This window comes from Hemicordylus capensis, chromosome 1 (genome assembly GCF_027244095.1).
Source record: "Hemicordylus capensis ecotype Gifberg chromosome 1, rHemCap1.1.pri, whole genome shotgun sequence".
Taxonomy (NCBI): Eukaryota; Metazoa; Chordata; class Lepidosauria; order Squamata; family Cordylidae; genus Hemicordylus; species Hemicordylus capensis.
In genome coordinates this window covers 399,920,571-399,941,297 of record NC_069657.1, presented here as the reverse complement: position 1 = coordinate 399,941,297, position 20,727 = coordinate 399,920,571, and the positions used below count along the sequence as shown (strand labels likewise).

At 42.8% G+C, this 20,727-nt stretch overlaps 1 protein-coding gene across 4 annotated transcripts in view; it reads left to right on the top strand.

Moving 5' to 3' along the window:
- KIF6 (kinesin family member 6) overlaps positions 1 to 20,727 on the top strand; it is a 352,942-nt gene that overhangs the window by 324,942 nt on the left and 7,273 nt on the right. For 2 of the 4 annotated variants that reach the window (XM_053305319.1, XM_053305322.1), the window contains 5 exons: positions 835 to 970; positions 1,481 to 1,569; positions 2,875 to 2,997; positions 17,639 to 17,728; positions 17,831 to 17,937. In XM_053305319.1, the coding sequence (XP_053161294.1) occupies positions 835 to 970; positions 1,481 to 1,569; positions 2,875 to 2,997; positions 17,639 to 17,728; positions 17,831 to 17,937 (545 nt within the window). The remainder of the gene's footprint in view (positions 1 to 834; positions 971 to 1,480; positions 1,570 to 2,874; positions 2,998 to 17,638; positions 17,729 to 17,830; positions 17,938 to 20,727) is intronic. The other 2 variants (XM_053305332.1, XM_053305339.1) reach the window with 1 other exon arrangement.

The following is a 20,727-nucleotide window of genomic DNA, read 5'->3' as shown; positions in this document are numbered from 1 at the left end:
ATAAAGCTGGGGATCCAGGTTAGGGTTAGGAGAAGTACACAGGCAAAGTATCAAAAATAGCTCCTATAGGGAGGAAGGAGTTAACAAAGCACAGGGGGCAGGAAGTGCAACTCAATTAAATTCTTCCCATTTCCCCAATTTATCCATGTATGGAACCATTCAAAGTGTTGAGAGAGTAATATTTGGTGCTAAAGATCACATTGGTAATGCACCATCAGGTGTGTCGTACACCATATTTGCTTTTTGGGATGGCAAATGATGGACATTTCAGATGATTTTTCAGAGATGGGGTGATGTTCAAAGGGACAAAACTTACCAGGCAGTCGTGATGCTCTCCCTGGTGGGGGTGGGGGTGGGGGTGGGGGTGGTGGCTGTGGCTGGCTGGCAGTTGAAGTCCCCCCCCCAAAAAACTTTCACGAGTATGTTATATCACCACAAAGATCTTTCGAAATATGTATTGAGAGAGAAATGATAACTGCCACATGAGGAGCACCACAATTGTTGCTATAAAACAGGTGGCAGCAGCAAAAGGAGCGATAAGGGTAGGCCAATTCCCCTCTACAAATTCATTCAAAAGTTATCCTTGGAGGACCATATATGTTAATAGGGCATATGTCATCAAACAAGATTACTGAGAAATGTGTTTGAATAGTAACTTGAAAAACATACTCTGTGTTGAATTAGTTCCATGTGGAGAATGATTCCTATTAATGAAATACCATGTTCCTGGGGTTTGTAGCTAGCCTGGCTGGCACAATACCTGGCAGTATTTCTTCATAGAGACATCAAAATTATTCATCTTTAGTGAACTTTTCTCCCTTTTCCTTACTATAGGTATAAAACAATGTTTAATCGCTTGAAAGGGCTGAAGATAGAGATTGAACACTTGCAGCTTCTTATGGAAAAAGCAAAGGTGAAATTGCAGAGAGACTTTGAAGTCTGGTGGTCTGAGGAGGCAACACATTTGGAGGTATTGTGGTCTCTTCAACCCAACTATTTCAAATCAGTTCTACACCTGTTAGCTGCAGATGTGGTTGAGGTATCTGGCTATAACAAATAATACAGACAAGAATGTGGGCCAAGTTGTTCTCCATCTTATTTTTGCACATGAATGAGCTGCTCATGAACATAATCAGGGACCTTAATAACCTCCATCTTATCCTGTGTAAAATTCTAAGCCCCTTACATGATTCTAGTCACCCAACACATACTGATCCATTTTGAAAACATGAAACGTTGGCTTTGACATTGGTTTTAAAATCTTGAACACATTATCATATGATGTCAGGAATTTCTGTCTTCCATCATAGTATGGGAGGGTAGGTGCTATACTAGTAGATAAAATGGTATTGGAGACTAGAATTTTAGAGTACAATTTTAGAAACTCTCGGCATTTGACTGCAGTAGGATTTGATGGGCAGGAGTAGTCCATTGTGTTTCACTTTTGAAACTCCTGTTCTACATGTTTCTTTTGTTCCAGGAAGAAAAGCCACCTTTGCTTAATCCAGTCAGTGTCTTAAAGACTGCTCCCTTGTTTCCTGAAGCCCAGACACATCCATGTGGTAACCGGTAAGATGGGCATCTTTTTTGCAAATGTGTATTCTGTAAATGATGTTTTAATAAGCTTGTGGTATTTGGAAGGGCCTTAGGAGGCCATTTGATAGAATAGAAATTAATACATAATCCAAACCAGCAGAGCAATTGTGTGGTTCCCTCCATGCAGTTTGGGTATGTTGTGGATTTGAATGAGATTGTGGAGGTAGGTTTCAAAGAAGTATTGGCCTGAGAGGGAGCCTATAACCAAGTATTTGTTTGGCTCCTGGAATAAGCAATCTCTTTCTTCTTGGATAGAGCATTCAACAGCAGCTGAATGCTCTTAGGAAGACCCTTTCACTTTTAGGACAACCCTCTGGATCCTTGCCTGACTTGGCTACTTCTGTCTAGCAGGGAGGTTGTTGGACGTGGCCTAGTTAACATTATTATTATTATTATTATTATTATTAATAATAATAATAATAATAATAATAATAATTCGATTTCTACACCGCTCTTCCAAAAATGGCTCAGGGCAGTTTACAAAGAGAAATAATAAATAAGATAAATCCCTGTCCCCAAAGGGCTCACAATCTAAAAAAAAAAAAAGACAGACACCAGTAACAGTCACTGGAGGTACTGTGCTGGGGGTGGAGAGGGCCAGTTACTCTCCCCCTGCTAAATAAAGAGAATCACCATATTCAAAGGTGCCTCTTTGTCAAGTTAGCAGGAGTTAATAATAAATGCATCACTGAGGGAGGGTAGTGGTTAGACTGCTCTTAAAGAAGCCGTCCCTGGACTCCTTAGCGATGGATAATTACAGGCCAATCTCTAATCTCCCTTGGTTGGGCAAAGTGATTGAAAGGGTGGTGGCCGACCAGCTCCAGGCAGTCTTGGTGGAAACTGATTATCTAGACCCATTTCAAACTGGCTTTAGAGCTGGCTATGGGGTTGAGACAGCCTTGGTCGGCCTGATAGATGACCTTTACTGGGGAATCGACAGAGGTAGTGTGACTCTGCTGGTTCTTCTGGATCTCTCGGCGGCGTTCGATACCATCGACCATGGTATCCTTCTGGATCTCCTGGGGGAGTTGGGGATAGGGGGCACTGCCTTGCAGTGGTTCCGTTCCTATCTCTCGGGTAGATTCCAGATGTTGGAGCTTAGTGACAGTTGCTCCTCAAAACAAGAGCTGTTGTATGGAGTCCCTCGGGGCTCCATTCTGTCACCAATGCTTTTCAATATCTACATGAAACCGCTGGGTGAGGTCATCAGGAGGTTTGGTGCTGGGTGTTATCAGTATGCTGATGACACCCAAATCTACTTCTCCTTTTCATCTTCAGGAAATGGCACTCATTCTCTAAATGCCTGCCTACAGGCAGTAATGGGCTGAATGAGGGAGAACAAATTGAAGCTGAATCGAAGCAAGACGGAGGTGCTCATTGTGGGGGCTCAGAATCTGAGGGGTGAGTTAGATCTTCTTGTGCTGGATAGGGTTACACTCCCCCAGAAGGAGCAGGTGAGCAGCTTGAGAGTACTCCTGGACTCAGGACCAGGCCTCACCCTGGTATCTCAGGTGGAGGCCAAGGCCAGGAGTGCTTTCTATCAGCTTCGGCTGATCCGACAGCTGTGCCCATTCCTTGAAGAGGATGACCTCAAAACAGTGGTGCATCAGCTGGTAACCTCCCGGCTTGACTATTGCAATGCGCTCTACATGGGGCTGCCTTTGTACGTAGTCCGGAAACTTCAGTTAGTTCAGAATGCAGCAGCCAGATTGGTCTCTGGGGCAACCCGGAGAGACCATATTATGCCTGTCTCGAAACAATTACACTGGCTGCCGATATGTTTCCTGGCAAAATACAAAGTGCTGGTTATTACCTTTAAAGCCCTGAACAGCTTGGGTCCAGGATATCTTAGAGAGCGCCTTCTTTTACATGATCCCCACTGCATGTTAAGGTCATCTGAGGAGGTCCATCTCCAGTTACCACCGGTTCGTTTGGTGGCGACTCAGAGGCGGGCCTTCTCTGTGGCTGCTCCTGGGCTGTGGAATGCACTCCCAGCAGAAATTCATAATCTTAATTCCTTACCGACCTTCAGGAGAGCCCTAAAAACCCATCTGTTTGGCTTGGCCTTTCAAGGGTTTTTAATTAGTTTTAATTGTTTTAATGCTAACCTGGTTTTCAGGGTTTTAATTGTTATGATAGTTTAATTGTTTTTTAAGATGTTTTTTAATTGGTGTTAATATTTATATCTCTGTTTTAATGGTTTCTGTTTTTAATTGTAAACCGCCCTGAGCCATTTCGGAAAGGCGGTATAAAAATCTAATAAATAAATCAGTCAATCTTTATTACGGTCATAGACCAGCACAGGTTATAAAACAGTAATACTATACAATAAATGCTATATAGAAGGGGGGGAAATGTTACAGTATTACGGAGAATAAGATTGATATAGCAGATAAGGCTGAGAAGGGAGGAATCTAAAAATTACGAAATGTTTAAAATATACTATAAAGCACAAACAGAGTAGCTAAAATACATATAAGCTAAAAAGGACACAGTCAGACACTTTGTTTCGGTCGGAGACCAGCGTGAAGTCAGAACAAATATAAAAGAGAAGATAATCAGCATTCTGTGGGATCAGTAGCACCCAATAAAATCCAAAAAGTCCTCCTCAGCACAAAATCACTGGAAATACTACTAAAATGCTACTAAAATAATTTAAGATAAAAGGGGCAGCGTATTCCTGCTTATAGGACTATTACAACTCAAAGCACAGCTCAACTCCCAAAACTGGGAGGGGATATACAATTCAGGAGCTCTATAAAATATTATCATTAAATTAACTGCTTTTGAGCTGACGATACCTGTCCCCACATGCCCACCTGCAACTAGCAAAGATGTGGCTACAAATTGCTCTGACATTAAGTCCATCGTTTATTTGCCCATTTTTAAGCTCTTCCGAGATAAATAAATAAAATAAATAATAAATATATAAGCAATAATAATAATAACAACAACAACAATAATTTGATTTCTATACCGCACTTCCAAAAATGGCTCAGGGCGGTTTACAAAGAGAAATAACAAACAAAAAAGATGGCTCCCTGTCCCCAAAGGGCTCACATTCTAAAAATAATGCACTGCTTACATCCAGGAGTGTTCCAAAACAGATGCTCCCCTACTGTAGCTCTCCTCACACCCACACCTGAGGTGACTGCCTCATGGAAGAGCCCCCACTGCTGCTGGCCATGCTGCACTGCTTCTGGCCACCTTGACTGTGGTGTTGCTGCCATGCTGCTCGGTCTTGTGCTCACCTGCTGAGAAGAGTGGGCTGAGCTCAGAGGTGAAGTCACTCCTGGGATTCAGTAATTGGCTGTACATAAAGAGCTCTCCACCTCCTCCCAAATTATTTGTTCCGTGGTTTAGCTAGGGAATCAGAACTATCCTGTTTCTGAGAAAATTGGTGTGCACACTGTTGTACCAGCTATTTTTAAAGCTGCTGCCAAATAATAAACATATTCTGTGTTTAAACAAGCAGTGCTAATAGAGGTTGATGGCTAGCCTAAATCCCATTGATTGACTAGGATCTATCTTCCCTACATCTTCTAACCCTTCCTCTCATCCCTTGCACATTAGAATATGAAGAGTATGGCATAAGAGCACACACTTAGCCCACCTACAACAACCATGACAGCCATGGGTGGTGTAGTTGATAAAGTGCTGGACGAGGACCGGGGAGACCCGAGTTCAAATCCCCATTCAGCCATGAAACTAGCTGGGTGACTCTGGGCCAGTCACTTCTCTCTCAGCCTAACCTACTTCACAGGGTTGTTGTGAAAGACAAACTCAAGTATGTAGTACACTACTCTGGGCTCCTTGGAGGAAGAGCGGGATATAAATGTAATAATAATAATACCCCCAGTGAGGCACTACCTTGGCGTGGTTGTGGGGCTTGCGTGCTCTGAGGAAGGTGAGAGCTATGCCAGAGATCCAACCATACTGGACAGGTCTCACCAGAGGAGCCAGACAAAGAGTGCCTCTCCCATCAACAATATGGTGAGACATAACTTTAATAAATCTATACTGGATCGGTCGTCGCCCGGGTCAACAAGGACCGCGCCAGGGGCTGGAGTCCCTGGACATCTAGTGGCAAGTGGGCAACAGGACTCAAGATCTTCAGTTGAGCAACCAGGGCTGAAGACAGCAAAGTTACTGGAAGAAACGTCGCTTAACCGAAAAAAATATATACAAAAAATGCCAACAAGGAAATAATGATCTGCTATTACAAGTCTAGTCCAACTAGAAGAGGTTATTTAAAAAGAATGTACCAAATTTGGAAAGAGAAGCATCCAGATACAGAAATAACAGAACAAAGGCTAGCAGAACAGAGAAGATTCATAATAAGAAATAAAGTATTCACAGGAGTTGAGCTGGAAGAACTGCAAAGAGCAACACAGGCTCGAGATATGGAAGAAGAATTACCACCAACTGAAGCAGTTGCTCAGGCGCAGATGGAGGAGGTGTTGGAAATAGAGGATACCACCATTGCTGAACTGTTTCAAAATCAAAACCAGGCAACCTCCCCTTTGCCTTCACCTCAAAAATCCAAATGCCGTTTAACAGAAAAGCAACAAGAACTAAAGCAAAAAATAACTGAGCACATGAACCAAACAACCACCAGGGTTCGACTTCCAGCTCTAAAAACAGTTGCCAAAAAACAACTTGCTCAGGCATTAAAAGATGTCAATGCTGCACTTGCAGAAATAACAACCAATAATTTGCAAGAAACAAACCAACTAATGTACAGTGCAGCAACAATAACAACACAAGAGCTCGGATATAAGATCAATGGACCTGTCAAAAAAGAAAGTAGTACATCACCTAAATGGAAGATTAGATTAGAAAATATAATCTCCAGGCTTAGATCAGATGCTAGTAAATTGAAAGATATGAAAGACAAGAAGCTGAAGAATGAAAACACCAAACAGTATCTGATCCAAAAATACCACCTAGATTCAAGGAAAATTAGAGAAGTCCTGGAAATAATAAAGCAGCAAATAACAGCAGTGTCAAAGAAGATTAGCAGATACGAAGCCAGAACTACACAACACAGGCAGAATCTCCAATTCCAGTCGAATCAGAGACGTTTCTACCAAAGCATAGAAGGAGAAACTGCAAGAAACCTAGAAACACCAAATAAAGAAGAAACAGTGCAATTCTGGGGGAAATTATGGGACAATCCAATAGATTATAATAAAAAAGCAGGCTGGATGAAAGAGGTCAAAAAATGTAACCAACAAATGCAAGATCTAATAATAACACCAGAATTAATAAGTGAAAGAGCAAAGAAAATTAAAAATTGGACTGCTCCAGGCGACGATGAACTGCATGGCTTTTGGCTTAAACACCTAACAAGCCTTCATAAACAACTATCAAAACAGCTCACATTTTGCAAGGAGGTGATATTGAACAATAGCTAACAACTGGGAAAACTCATCTCATCATGAAAGACCCAGCAAAAGGTGCAGTTCCAAGTAATTATAGACCGATAACCTGTCTGCCAACCATGTTCAAATTATTAACTGGAATAATAGCAGATGAAGTGATGCAACACTTATTAACTAACAAACAGCTTAACTAACAAACAGCTTCCAGTTGAACAGAAAGGAAATTGCCAGAACACCAGAGGCACAAAAGACCAGCTGCTGATTGACAAAGTGATTTTAGAAAATTGGAAGAGAAGAAAAACCTATCTAAGTGTTGCATGGATTGACTATAAGAAAGCCTTCAATTCATTGTCTCACACATGGATACTAAAATGTTTAGAAACAACTGGTGTCAGCAAAAACATTCAGATATTTATTTAAAAAGCAATGAGCATGTGGAGTACACAGTTAACAATCAATGGCGAGACACTTGGACAGGTTAGCATTAGAAGAGGCATTTTCCAAGGGGACTCACTATCCCCTCTGTTGCTTGTAATCGCCATGACCCCACTTTCACAAATACTAAACAAAACAGGCCTCGGATACCAAACATCTAAAACATCCAGTAAAATCAACCATCTGCTGTACATGTATGATCTGAAGTTGTATGGAAAGTCCCAGTCAGAAATCGAATCACTGCTAAACACTGTCCGTATATTCAGTAGCGATATAGCAATGGAGTTTGGATTAGACAAGTGTGCTGCATTAATAATGAACAGAGGAAAAATAAGAAAAACAGAAGGAATAGAACTGCCCAATGGAAGCAAGATCAAGAACCTGGAAGAGAAAGAACATTACAAATACTTGGGCATTCTCCAGGCTGATAACATCGCACACACTGAAGTTAAAAGAAAAATGGGAAGTGAATACATCAGGAGAGTTAGAAAAATCCTCAAGTCCAAACTCAATGGCGGGAACACCATACAAGCCATAAACACCTGGGCTATACCTGTTATCAGATACACTGCAGGAATAATAGACTGGACCCAGGCAGAGCTAGAGACGCTGGATCGTAAGACAAGAAAAATCATGACCATCAATCATGCTCTGCACCCCCGCAGTGATGTCGATAGGTTATACCTCCCTCGCAGCTCAGGTGGAAGAGGAATGCTGCAAGTCCATCAAACAGTAGAGGAGGAGAAAAGAGGCCTTGAAGAATATATCAAGGACAATGAAGATGATGCACTTCAAATGGTCAATAATGCAAAACTATTCAACACCAATAAAACAAAGCAGGCCTACAAGAAAGAACAAGTCAAGAACCGAGCAGAAAAAATGGAAAAATAAGCCACTGCACGGTCAATATTTGCACAATATAAGTGGAAAATCAGACATCACCAAGACCTGGCAATGGCTTAAGAATGGCAACTTGAAGAAAGAAACAGAGGGTTTAATACTGGCTGCACAAGAACAGGCACTAAGAACAAATGCAATCAGAGCAAAAGTCGAAAAATCCACCACAAACAGCAAGTGCCGCCTTTGTAAAGAAGCAGATGAAACAGTGGACCACCTAATCAGCTGTTGTAAAAAGATCGCACAGACTGACTACAAACAAAGGCAAGACAAGGTAGCAGGGATGATACACTGGAACATCTGCAAAAAATACAAGCTACCTGTAGCCAAAGATTGGTGGGACCATAAAATTGAAAAACTTGTCAAAAATGAAGATGCAAAAATAATATGGGACTTCTGACTACAAACAGACAAACATCTGCCACACAATACACCAGATTGTATTGTAGACGAGAAGAAAGAAACTGTAGACGAGAAGAAAGAAAAACAAGTTAAAATAATCGACATAGCAATACGGCGGGATAGCAGAATGGAAGAAAAAGAAATAGAAAAAATCACAAAATACAAAGATCTAAAAATTGATATTGAAAGGCTGTGGCAGAAGAAAACCAAAATAATCTCAGTGGTAACTGGCGCCCTAGGTGCAATTCCAAAACAACTTGAAGAGCACCTCAACACCATAGGGGCCACAGAAATCACCATTAGCCAATTACAAAAAGCAACTTTACCGGGAACAGCCTATATTCTCCGACAATATCTATAATAATAACAGCAACAACACTGATAATAAAATTCAGCCATCCCAGGTCCTTGGGAAGGACTCGATGTCTGGATAAAACAAACCAATCAATAACACCTGTCTGACTGTGTAAACAATAATAATATCAGAGATCAGATATTCAGTTTTAGGCATATTATTTAATAACTGCCATTCCAGTTATCCATGAGAACTGATATTTTACTCTAGCAGATGTATACATTGATATGTTCTTCCATTGTTGATGTAGGTATTCATTCTTGACTGCTGGGTGATCAGGTAGCCTAGGAGTTATGATTATGAGGCATATAGAAGATAAAAACTCAAGAGCATGAATAAAATGTGATATTCTATGTGGAGGAGACTGGATAATTCTCTTTTTATTTGCCGATATCTAATATCATCTCTGCCATTACACTCGTAATGACCCTTTTAAGTTCTCCATGGACATTTTTCCTTTCAGATATTCATGGCACTTTAGTGTTATTGTGTGTTAAACCCATTTTATGCTGCTATGTTCTCAGTGTGATGCGTGAAGAATTTGTAAGAGAGCTCTTGACATTGTGAGAGGGAACAGCAAACTTTATATCCCACTGTGCTGAAAATTTATTCTTGTCCCCTTGAAGTCTGTTGGAGGCATTAACTTTTCAGAGGCAAAGTTTCTAGTTTCCTACATTTAAGAATATAAAATAACTATGCTTGCTTTCCAAGGATTCTATTGAACCTGAATGACACAGTAACCTTACTTATTTATTCCCATAATTGGATACAATGAGACCTTTAGCTTTATATTTTCCCTCAACTCCATGGCATTAGAACACAAAAAGCTCTTTGTTCTCAAATCCACCCAGAAGCAAATTGGTAATTTTCTGATAGAAATGGATTTAACCATCATCTTCTATCAGTCAGCTAATAGTAACACTGGAAGTTGACATGAGTTATATACTATGTAACAGTGTATCTGGGGTCATTGTAACTAGAAGGCCACTTGTAAGAGGCGATTGAGATAGCAGATGTGCAACTGGAATTTAGTGGGCTTTATATGAGAATCATAAGACTATATCACTACTATAGTAACCAAGATATTATAGCTACTCATGCACCACCTATACTATAAAGTATGTAGATATGTATGTCAGGACTGGAAATAATGAAATGTACATTGATAGTCTATGTTATTTATAAACTAAGGTATAAGTGGATGGTTGTAATTGTAACCATAGATATCAAAGACAGTTTGATGTGTGAAACTTATATCATCGTTGGCTGACATGATGAGAAAAAGCAGTCAATGTAGTCCCATCGAAATTAAAAGGACAAATTAAGCAATGCCTAGCTTGTCCTTTGAATTTCAGTGAGACTATTTGACTATTTTCCACCTCAGCCATCATTTGTAGCATAAGTTGTACTTCCTGGAAAGATTTAATATAACTGTGTATCCTATCCAGACATTCTGCCTCTGAAGATGCAAGTTTACATGTAGTTGTTTTGACTAATAGTTGTTGATAGACATATCTTTATCAATTGGTCTTGCCCCTTCTAAAGCCATCTAGGCTAATGACCATCATATCAGGTCCGGCTGATATGCCAGCTGCGTCCTTTTCTCGAGATGAATGACCTCAAAACAGTGGTACCTATGTTGTAATCTCCAGACTTGACTTCTGTAATGTGCTCTATGTGGGGCTGCCTTTGTACGTAGTCCAGAAACTTCAGTTGGTACAGAATGTAGCAGCCTGGTTGTTCTCTGGGTCATCTCGGAGAGACCATATCACTCCTTTGCTGATAGAGCTACACTGGCTGCCAATAGGTTTCCGGGCAAAATACAAAGTGCTAGTTATAGTTAAGCTAGTTAAGCCCTAAACGGCTTAGGCCCTGGGTATGTAAGAGAACGTCTTCTTCGTTATGAGCCCCACCGCCCAGTGAGGTCGCCTGGAGAGGTCCATCTCCAGCTGCCGCCAGCTCAGCTGGTGGCCACACGGGGATGGGCCTTCTCGGTTGCTGCCCCGAGACTGTGGAATGTGCTCCCTACTGAGATACAATCCTCCCCATCTCTGACAATTTTTAAAAAGGACTTGAAAACCCACCTCTTCACCCAAGCTTTCTCAGCTTTTTAAAAATTTTAGGTTTTAATCTCTGGTGTATTTTTAAATTGTTAAATTGTTTTAAGTTTTTGTATATGTTTTTAACTTGTTTTATGCTATTGTTAACCACCCAGAGATGAAAGTTTGGGGCAGTGTACAAATTAGATAGATAGATATCATCTTGTGATAGTGAATTCCATAAGTTAACATCACTCTGTGAATTGTTTGGCATGGGGTTGAAAGAAAAATGATATCCCATTAGAAAGTGGTCAAGCAAGGACTTAAGCAGATATTTCTGACTATAAAACTGCCTGGTGCCAGGTCCCAGGTCCATAGTATGGTGGCCAGAAGGATCGTCTGACTGTGCCACTGGGAGGTGGTCCAGGCATCATAAGCAATATTTGTTTGTTTTCACATTTTGGTGAGTGAATGAGTGAGTGAGTGAGTGAGTGAGTGAGTGAGTTAACATTTATATCCTGCTCTTCCTCCAAGTTGCCCAGAGTGGTGTACATGGTTATCTTTATCCTCACAACAACCTGGTGAGGTAGGTTAGGCTGAGAGGTACATGACTGGCCCAGAGTCACCCAGTGAGTTTTATGGTTGAATGGGGATTCGAATTTGGGTCTTCTCGGTCCTAGTCCAACACTCTAACCACTGAACTATGCTGGCTCCTTGTGTAAGGTGTTCAAGGCTTCATTTGAGGTGGTTGGGGGTACTGGAGAATAGACTTTTGTTTACTCTTCCACGGTAAGCAAAAAAGAGCCCAAGTTCAAAAAGGCAGAGCAACTACTGGTGCTTGGCCACTGCACTCTCCTCCTCCAGAACAAATCACCAATGTTCCAATTGTATTTTTTCACAGAAAATTTCCTAACTTTTCCCCCTTTATTTTCTTTGCAATGCCAGAACAGTCACTTCCTCCCTTCTGATTGCTGAGATCCACATGCACTACTTAAAAGTCTTTGTTTTAGCCTTTAGTCTAGGTCAGGCCTGCACAACTCAAATGACCTGGTGGGCCAAAACTGACCGTGACATGGCTCATGGGGGCCAAAGTCAATTTTTAGGGTACTGATTATTAAATTAACACCTAATATCAATTAAATAAATAAAATTAAACTGAAATTAATTAAAATTTAACTTTTGAAGTTCTGGCCGGGCAAGAATTAATTTAAATTAAAATAAAATAAATTGAATTAAAAATTCTAATAAAATACATACAATTAAATCTGTACAAAATACATAATAAAATGCATTGTTCTTCCTTTCCACCTCTCCCAAAATGGGGCAGTCTTGGGGAGAGAGAGAGAGAGAGAGAGAGAGAGAGAGAGAGAATGGAGCAATCTTGGCAAGAGAGAGAGAGAGAGAATAGAGCAGTCTTGGAGAAGGAGAGAGAGGGAGAGGGAGAGAATGGAGCAGTCTGAGAGAGAGAGAGAGAGAGAGAGAGAGAGAATGGAGCAGTCTTGGAGAGAAAGAGAGAGAATGGAGCAGTCTTGGGGGGGGGAGAGAGAGAGAGAGTCCATTCACCATCATTCCGGAGGTCCTCGTCTTCCTCCAGTCCTTGCAACGCTTTCTCTTCCCCACTGGGCTCCCTCCCTGCCTACTGTTTGTGCTCGCCCCCTCTGCCAAGGCCCGCCACCGCCAGGCTCCCTTGTAGGGTACAGCTGCCGGCTGCCGCCTCCCGCGTCCTCCTCCCACCTCATCACCGGCACCATTTTTCTCGCCGCCGATTCAAGCCACTGAGGAGATAGCTAGGGGGTGCACGTGTGTCCTTCTCCCCGCCCCTTGGCGGTGGCGCGCATCAGCAGATAGCAGAGTGACGCTGGGGCCTGGTGTTTGGCCCCACGTCATTTCCCAAATGCGAGGCGCACGTGCACAGTTAAGTCTCTTAACTGCAGGCACGCACGCCTCGCAGACACACGCAGTTGGGAAGCGACGCAGGGTGAAACACCAGGCTCCAGCTTCGCTCTGCTATTTGCCACTGCCGGGGAGAAGAGGGGAGGGGAGGGGGTAGAAGGACACACACACACCCACAGCCATTTCCTCGGCCGTGCAGCGGCTGGAATTTTTTCGGGGGGGGGGGGTTAAAGGAGGTTCGCTTCAGGGGGGGAAGGGGAAATGGCCCCGGGGGCCTAGAAAAAAGGCCTCGCAGGCCGCATGCCGTATGTTGTGCAGGCCTGGTCTAGGTCATAGGAACATGGGAAGCTGCCTTACCCTGAATAGACCACTGGTCCCTCTAGCTCAGCATTGTCTACACCAAGGGTTCCCAACCTTTTAAAAACAAGTGCACCCCTTTTGCTGCAAACCTTCAGCTCAGGTTACCCATAGAGATGTTATGTGTGTGTGTACACTCCGATTTAAATGTTTTAGTTATGAAAAGGCTACTCCAGTCACTGGCTTACATTCAGACTAAGTTACTCACAGGTACACCCACTAAAATTAATGCAAGAATTGATATCCCACTAATTTCAATAAGACTGTATCTGAGTAACTTAATCTGGATGTAAGCCAGTGACTGGAGTAGCCCATAACTGTAACATTTAAATAACGGTAACGTTTCTCATAACTGTAACAACTAAATTTTTGTATGTATACGTACATTTAAAAAAAACAAATTTAAGTGTTAGTTAGAGAGACAGGCTGCTGCCATCACTGGCACATATCCACATTAAGTTACTCATAAGCAGTCTAAATGAAATTAATAGCACAAGTTTACTTATTCTATTAATTTCAATAGAAGTACACACTGCTAATTTTCTGAAACCTGTCAGTCAGACTGAGGGAAGAGGTACGTTGAGCTCAGCACATAACCAGCCAATCAGGAGCAGAGGAGGAGGGTCTTCTTCACCCGCCTTCCTTCCCTCCGGCAGTGGACACATCACAGCTGGCGATCCTCAGATGGGGACTAAATAGTATGGCTGCAGGGTGGGAAGGCTAGAGGGCTCTGAGTACCCCCAAGAGCCCTTCAAGTACCCCTAGGAGTACTAGTACCCCCTGTTGGGAACCTCTAGTCTACATTGACTGGCAGTAGCTCTCCAAAGTTTCAGGCAGGACAGGAGTCTCTCCCAGACCTACCTGGAGATGCCAGGGAATGAACCTGTGCCCTAGATGCTCTTCCACTGTGCTATGGCCCCATCTTCTAAGGGGAATATCTCACAGTACTCACATGTAGTCTCCCATCCAAGTGCAAACCAAGGTAGACCTTGCTTAACAAAGGGGACAATTCTTGCTTGTTTCCACAAGACCAGCTCTCCTTCCCAGGTCCATGATATCTTAAGGATTGCATCTGTCCATATGAGCCTGTTCCGGTGTTCTGTTGAATACTGAAGCCCTCTTGATGACCCCTCTAAGTTTTCCAGATGGAGATGCAAGACAGGCCCTTTTCAAATGAGACACTTAGTTTGTGAAATACCCTCCCCGGTGAGGCCTTTATGACTACTTCGCTCTGTGCCTTTGGCTTGATCAAATTTTATTTGTTGCAATTGTACAATTTCTTGTGTCTGGTTTTATATTATTAATATTTTTAAATTGATTGTTTTTAAATTTTATGCTGCTATGCCACCTTGAAAGTCTCTGATTGAAAGTTAAATTGAAATGTTTTTAATAAATACATTAATAGAAAGAGTTCTTGTTCATACAGTGCATTATCCTACTCCTTAGAGCGAATTCAGCCCTAAGTGAAGTGGAGGAGTTATCAAAGTGTACAGTGGAGGAGTTATCATTTGTACACTCCTTATCTTCTAAGTTTGAAAGGGGCATATTCTACCCTTGTCATCCATACTGCTCTTTTGTCATGCACTGTTTCCATGCAGTAAACAGACAGAAGACATACAACAGAAAACTGTAATTGGCCACAGCTCCTCCACATATGTCCACTATGGATATATAAATGAAGTTGTCCCCTTTGAATTTCACTGTCCAGCATACATCACACAGTGCAGTTTTGTTTATTTAGTGATGAATTTGTCCAGCATTTCGGCATTTTGGCCTGTCCCTGCTTCTCAGCTAGTTGAACAGGAAGCTCTTTACTTTGTTTGAGTCAAAAGCCTGTGACCCTATTTTCCAGCCAAGAAGAAAAGCTGTCTTGGCTTTTGTGACCACCCTCCTGACACTCTTAAAAAAGGAAATTCATGGAAAGGATATTTTCCATTCCCTCTTCAAAAGTGCCCCCCCCCTACACAAAGCATCAATGTGGAAACCAACTTGGAGGAACATAGCAGCATTAGCCTAGAAAAGCAAGAACATGTCAAGCTTGCCATCTAGTGGTTAAATTTTGGCTCATGTATGTATTCAGAATTCATGTTAATACTTAAAATACTGACACAGCAAATTGTATATCAGTGCACGTATTTTTTTAAAGCAACTGCTGTCAGCCATAGCACTCCTGCAAAGAGTATCAGTAGTTAATCTTCAAAGAACTAGGAGGAAATGCATTTTCTATGAACAGACCACCTATATGAAACATCTTGATTCAGGGCCACCATCAGCAAAAGGAGATGGGCCCAGAGCCCATCATCTTGTGGGGGTCCACTGCTCACATTTTTTCTTGGCCCCCTAGGAAGGATCAGGCTTATTTAACAACTGGCAGCTGCTGGCTGAATGGATCCCCCTCACCTTATCATGACTGTGGATGTGGATTTCTTTTCTTCTTGGTGCTTAGTTTTACATTGTATCTTTTTATTATTGTGAGCTGCCTGATCAGTAGTGTACTGGAGAGGCAGGGTATAAATATTTTAAATAAATAAGTAGCCGCAACAGCAGCATGCTGGCTGCTGACCACCATCTTTGTACCCACCCCACTCCATTTAGCATCATCCTACATGCTCATGTGCTTCCTCCCTCTTTTCCTTCTTCTTCCTCTCCACATGCACACTGACTCTCCAGCCTGTGGAAGCCATTGTTCACAGTCACCTCTAAATTGGGCAGACTGCAGTGACCACAAGCCACAATCCATCTCCAGACCAGAACTGGAAACCCAGTTCAAACTTGTGTGCCCAGTTCTTGTTTGGAAGTAAACCATGGCCAAAAGCCCATTGTCACTGAGCTGGTCATGCAGTCCTCTTGGTCTTGGCTTATATAATTGGTTTTGTGGACTTGCAGCTAGGAGGAATGACAAATGCCCCATAATAGATCTTTCTCCTTTTGTGGCTGAGTGATGAGGGATCTACTTACAGAGCATGCAGTGAGGGTTTAGTTCTGCTTACTTCCTCTGTTTCACTGATGAAATGACTGTTGTTGGCCAAGCATATAAAAGGATGAATTTGGCAAAAGAGTGAGTTTGGCCACCATCCTTGCCTGTTTCTCATCCCAGTGTTCTGGCCAGTGAGTGGCTACTGTAAGGGTGCAGTTGAGCTTGCTTGTCCTAGTTTCTCTATTTTCTTATCTGGCAAAAGGCTCCTCCTCCTCTAATGAGTTGTGCTCCATCAGTGGCCATGAAAATTTGTTCCAGGGAGACCAAGACAGGGAGGTATGCTGCCTGATCTTCCTTTCATTTGTGTTGTGCAGTCAAAAGGGTAATTATAAGCAGTGCAGGGTGGGGGGAGTGGTGGTACTTCAGGTTCCTGTGTGCAGGGGTCCCTTGAGGCTCTTGGTTGCTGGACTCTTGCTGCTTGTGTGGCTGATTCAGCAGAGGTTGTTATCATTGCCGCTATGTGTGGCTGGTTATGTGTTGAACATGGTGGGGTGATGCCATGGAGGCATCTCCCCATTGCCATTTTGGATTGGTTTAGCCCTTGCATGGCTAACATGGGGGTGGTGTCAGCATATCACTTCATGAATGATCAGGTGATGTTGTCATGAATACTGAGGGCCTGGCTGGTGGGGTTGCTATATGTTCGCTCTCCCCCCGCCCCGCCCCCCGCATTATTTTCTCCGGAGCTTTTCTTCTGGGAGTGCATAGGATTTCAACTACCAGTATGCTGTGTTGATGCTGAATCGGCATAGGCTGCTCATTGGCATGTTGAAACCATAGAATTGCATGGTACATGTTGTTGTTTAAAGGCTTGCATGATTGCCTGGTCCACTGCACAAAGAAGTGATGGGGTGCTGAAGGCTTCTGGCAGACTCGCAGCCCTCCTCCTGTTGCCACTGAAGGCAACCGCTGAAGGCATCTTTGCACAGTGGGCCGGGTGCAGAGGGGGAGAGGGGAGCAATGTTTTCATCTCTCCCCTCGCTCCACATGCCCTTTCCACTGATATAAATCTGTTAAATAACAAATAAGTCTGTGTGAGAAATTTCCACTGACCTCTCCTTGCTTCTGCAGCCAGATCTCCACCCCCCCCCACCATTAAAAAAATGCCCGTGATGGGCCCCTGAACCCTCACAGCAATATTTTGGTGGGGACACAGAGGCCTGCAGAGAGAAAGAGCCTGGTGGAAATCACTGCTCTCCCTTTGAGTGAATGGAACTTCTTGGTTGGATAGCAACTTATTAATTGTAGAAACATCATCTTTGTAGTGGTCTAAAATGAATTTAGATATTTTTACTCTCTCCAGAGTTCCCAACAACAGCCGAGCCAGCTTCACTGAAGAAGCTCCTGTAAAATGTAGTGTGAGCAGCCTCAGCCATTCGGCTTCAAAACCAAGGTATGCAGTACACACGTCATTCTTCATTCAAAAGAATGACGGAGAACACAGTTGATATCAAAGTAATAGATCAAAATTTAAATATATACTTGATTATTGCAGGATTTCACCAGCTCCAAGTTCATCCATCCCCTTTACAGGAGACCATCAAACTGATGCTGACATTCTAGCTTTCATTAGAGCCAGACAGAAGCTGCTACACAAGAAAGGTGAGCTTTGCTAAATGCACTAGCTGGAATATAGTCTTCGAGCTTTATAAAATCTAAGGATACACATCTGGAGCCAGAGGCAAGGAAATGGACTGGGAGAGTATCTATTTCTCACGTACATTTATCCAACTTCTGTTGAACTTTACCTTCAGCAGTGAACTATCTCTGTTGAACTTCACTTTTGGTCCAATTCTCAAGCCTCTCTAGATCATTTTGAGTGAGTTTTAAGTGATTAGGCCCCACTAATATAGTCCATCCTTTGTGGAAAAAAGAGGTGGACAGCGTGGGACATACCTGCATAAACCTTTACGGTTTGATTTGCCTTAGAAAATTCTGCTTCGAAGGAGAAAGATGCACAAGCCGGGGGCTCACTCAGGGGCGGCTCGTAAACTCACCTCCGGGGGTGGCGGCGGGGGGCGGCTTCTTTAACTGTAAACGGAGCCAGTGCTCTGTGCCGCTCAGCAGCCCCTGCGGGGGGAATCGCCTCCACCACTCACCTGGCCGCTGGCGGGGGCTCGCCTCCGTGGAAGCCAGGTGAGTGGCGGAGGCGATTCCCCGCTATGGGGGCTGCTGGGTGGCACAGAGCACCGGCTCCATTTACTCTTAAAGAAGCCGCCCACCGCCCTCCCGGAGGTGAGTTCACGAGCCGTGCCTGTGCTCACTCCCATACTCTATCACTTGCATATGCTCCATGCCCAGTCTGCAGGTACACCAGCCCCTAAATTATGAATGTATGACATTCCATTATCTTAAGAACTAAAATTGTGAAGCAGTAGAAGGCATCCTGTATTAAACAGACAACAGTGGCACCTAAAGGTAACAAGAATGGTATTAATCTTACTAAAGAAAAAGATTTATACTTTGTAACAGCGGTTCTGTAGTGACAGGAACAAATTATACAGAGCACATGAAAGCAGCTGTGATTAGTGAAGCAATAACTTTCCATCACCACTCAAGTGCTGATGACAGCATTACTCAGCAAGCTATCAGCACCTGCCAGATGGTGTTAGTATTATCCTATAGTGAAGCTTTCATCTATCTCTGTGGTTATCAGCAATAATTGTCAGATGTAAATACAGAGGCTGCAAAACCAGCCACCTTCCTCCATCCAGAACAAACATTCTACACACTTAGGCTCTGAGATGCCATGTGTCTCAATTTCATAAACTTACTGTCAGGCTCCCTCTGAAGACATAATTATGTTGGATTTGTACAGTATTCCCCAACAAGTTACCATGGAATAAAGTCAATGAGGTTATCTCCCATGTTTTTAAGCCATCTAGTGTATAGATTGAAAAGGGGGGTATATCTTGGTGACAAGAGCACACTTTAACATGCTTTTGTTACCCAAATACAACACCACATGAAGATAACCTGCTCAAGACACTAGAAATGAAAGAAGTCAGAGGAAAGAAGAAAAGTTACTTGTGCGTGCTCTTACAAAATCAAGCCTTCATTGGCTTGGAGAGGCTATTCCTAGATCAGCTTCAGGTTGTGTATATATACACAACAACACCAGACCTTGGCAGATGGTGGCTGGGCAGAGATGTTTAATCAACAAAGACTTTTTCTGGCATTAAACAGTAACACCTGTTCAACAATCAGAAGCCCTTTTGACCTATGATTAGAGAGTTTTCTCTATGATCAGAGAACACACTGCACAGATTTCCTACAAGGAAAGCAGTTCCATGTAAGAAAGAGCATCAAAACCAGCTGTAAGTGTGAGTGAAGAGGAAAAAGTCAAGGACCATTTTTATTAGGGAAGGAAAAGCTGAGATGTGTTTGGGAAAAGAACAAACCATTTTTAAATCTTTTGAAAACGTTCTCCTATATCAATAGTGGTTTCTTCCTGAGAGCAGGAGGGAATAACACCCCAACTCTTATTTTTATCTCTCAGTGACTGCCTCCTCTTCACAATCTTTAGGCTTTACATGGAATGAGCAAAAGAGAATAGCACCTCCCTAGGAGCACAGGAAGCTGGTCCATCTAGCTCAGTATTGTCTGCACCGACTGGCAGCAGCTCTTCAAGGTTTCAGGCAGGAAGGAGTCTTTCCCAGCCCTACCTGGAGATGCCAGGGATTGAGCCTAGAACCTTCTGCATGCAAAGCAGACACTGAACCACTAAGCTATGATTCCATCCCCTAAGGGGAATATCTTACAGCAGACAGTGCTCACATGTAGTCACCCATCCATATGCAAACTAAAGCAAACCCTGCTTATCAAAGCTACTGCAAGACTGGCTGTCCACCCCAGCTCCAAGAAGTATCCTCCATTTGCAATTTGGAAGAAGGAATACTGTAAGTGTATAGTTGTTGGAGCATAGGAGCAGAAACTCCAGCTTAATCTATGAAACAAGGAGGAAAGTACACTAAGAGTTTAATGCCAACACTCTATGTAGACTGCCAGAAAGCTTACTGCAATCCTGTAGCTACCAAAGGCTGCACTTTTCTAGTAGACTTACAATTGACCTCTTGCTTCTGCATGAAACATATTGCAAAGTGCCTGAGATGCCTGCTGGTGGTACCAAAATGCATGCCAGAAAGCTGTCTGTCTGTGTTCCACAGCATTCTAGGCACCCACCCAAGTAAGTGTTCTGTTGTGTGCCATGGCGCTATACTTTCTTGTAAACAAATTTCAGCAAAATTTCCATAAAGTCAATCCTTCATGTTCTCAGAATGTGGTTTTCTTCCCAGTAAACTCTGGACAAAGAAAGTTTCTGTCCAAACATAATCTGCTCAGTCAACCTAAACTAGGAGACTGTGGCTTCCCAATTCTTCTTCTATTGACAAT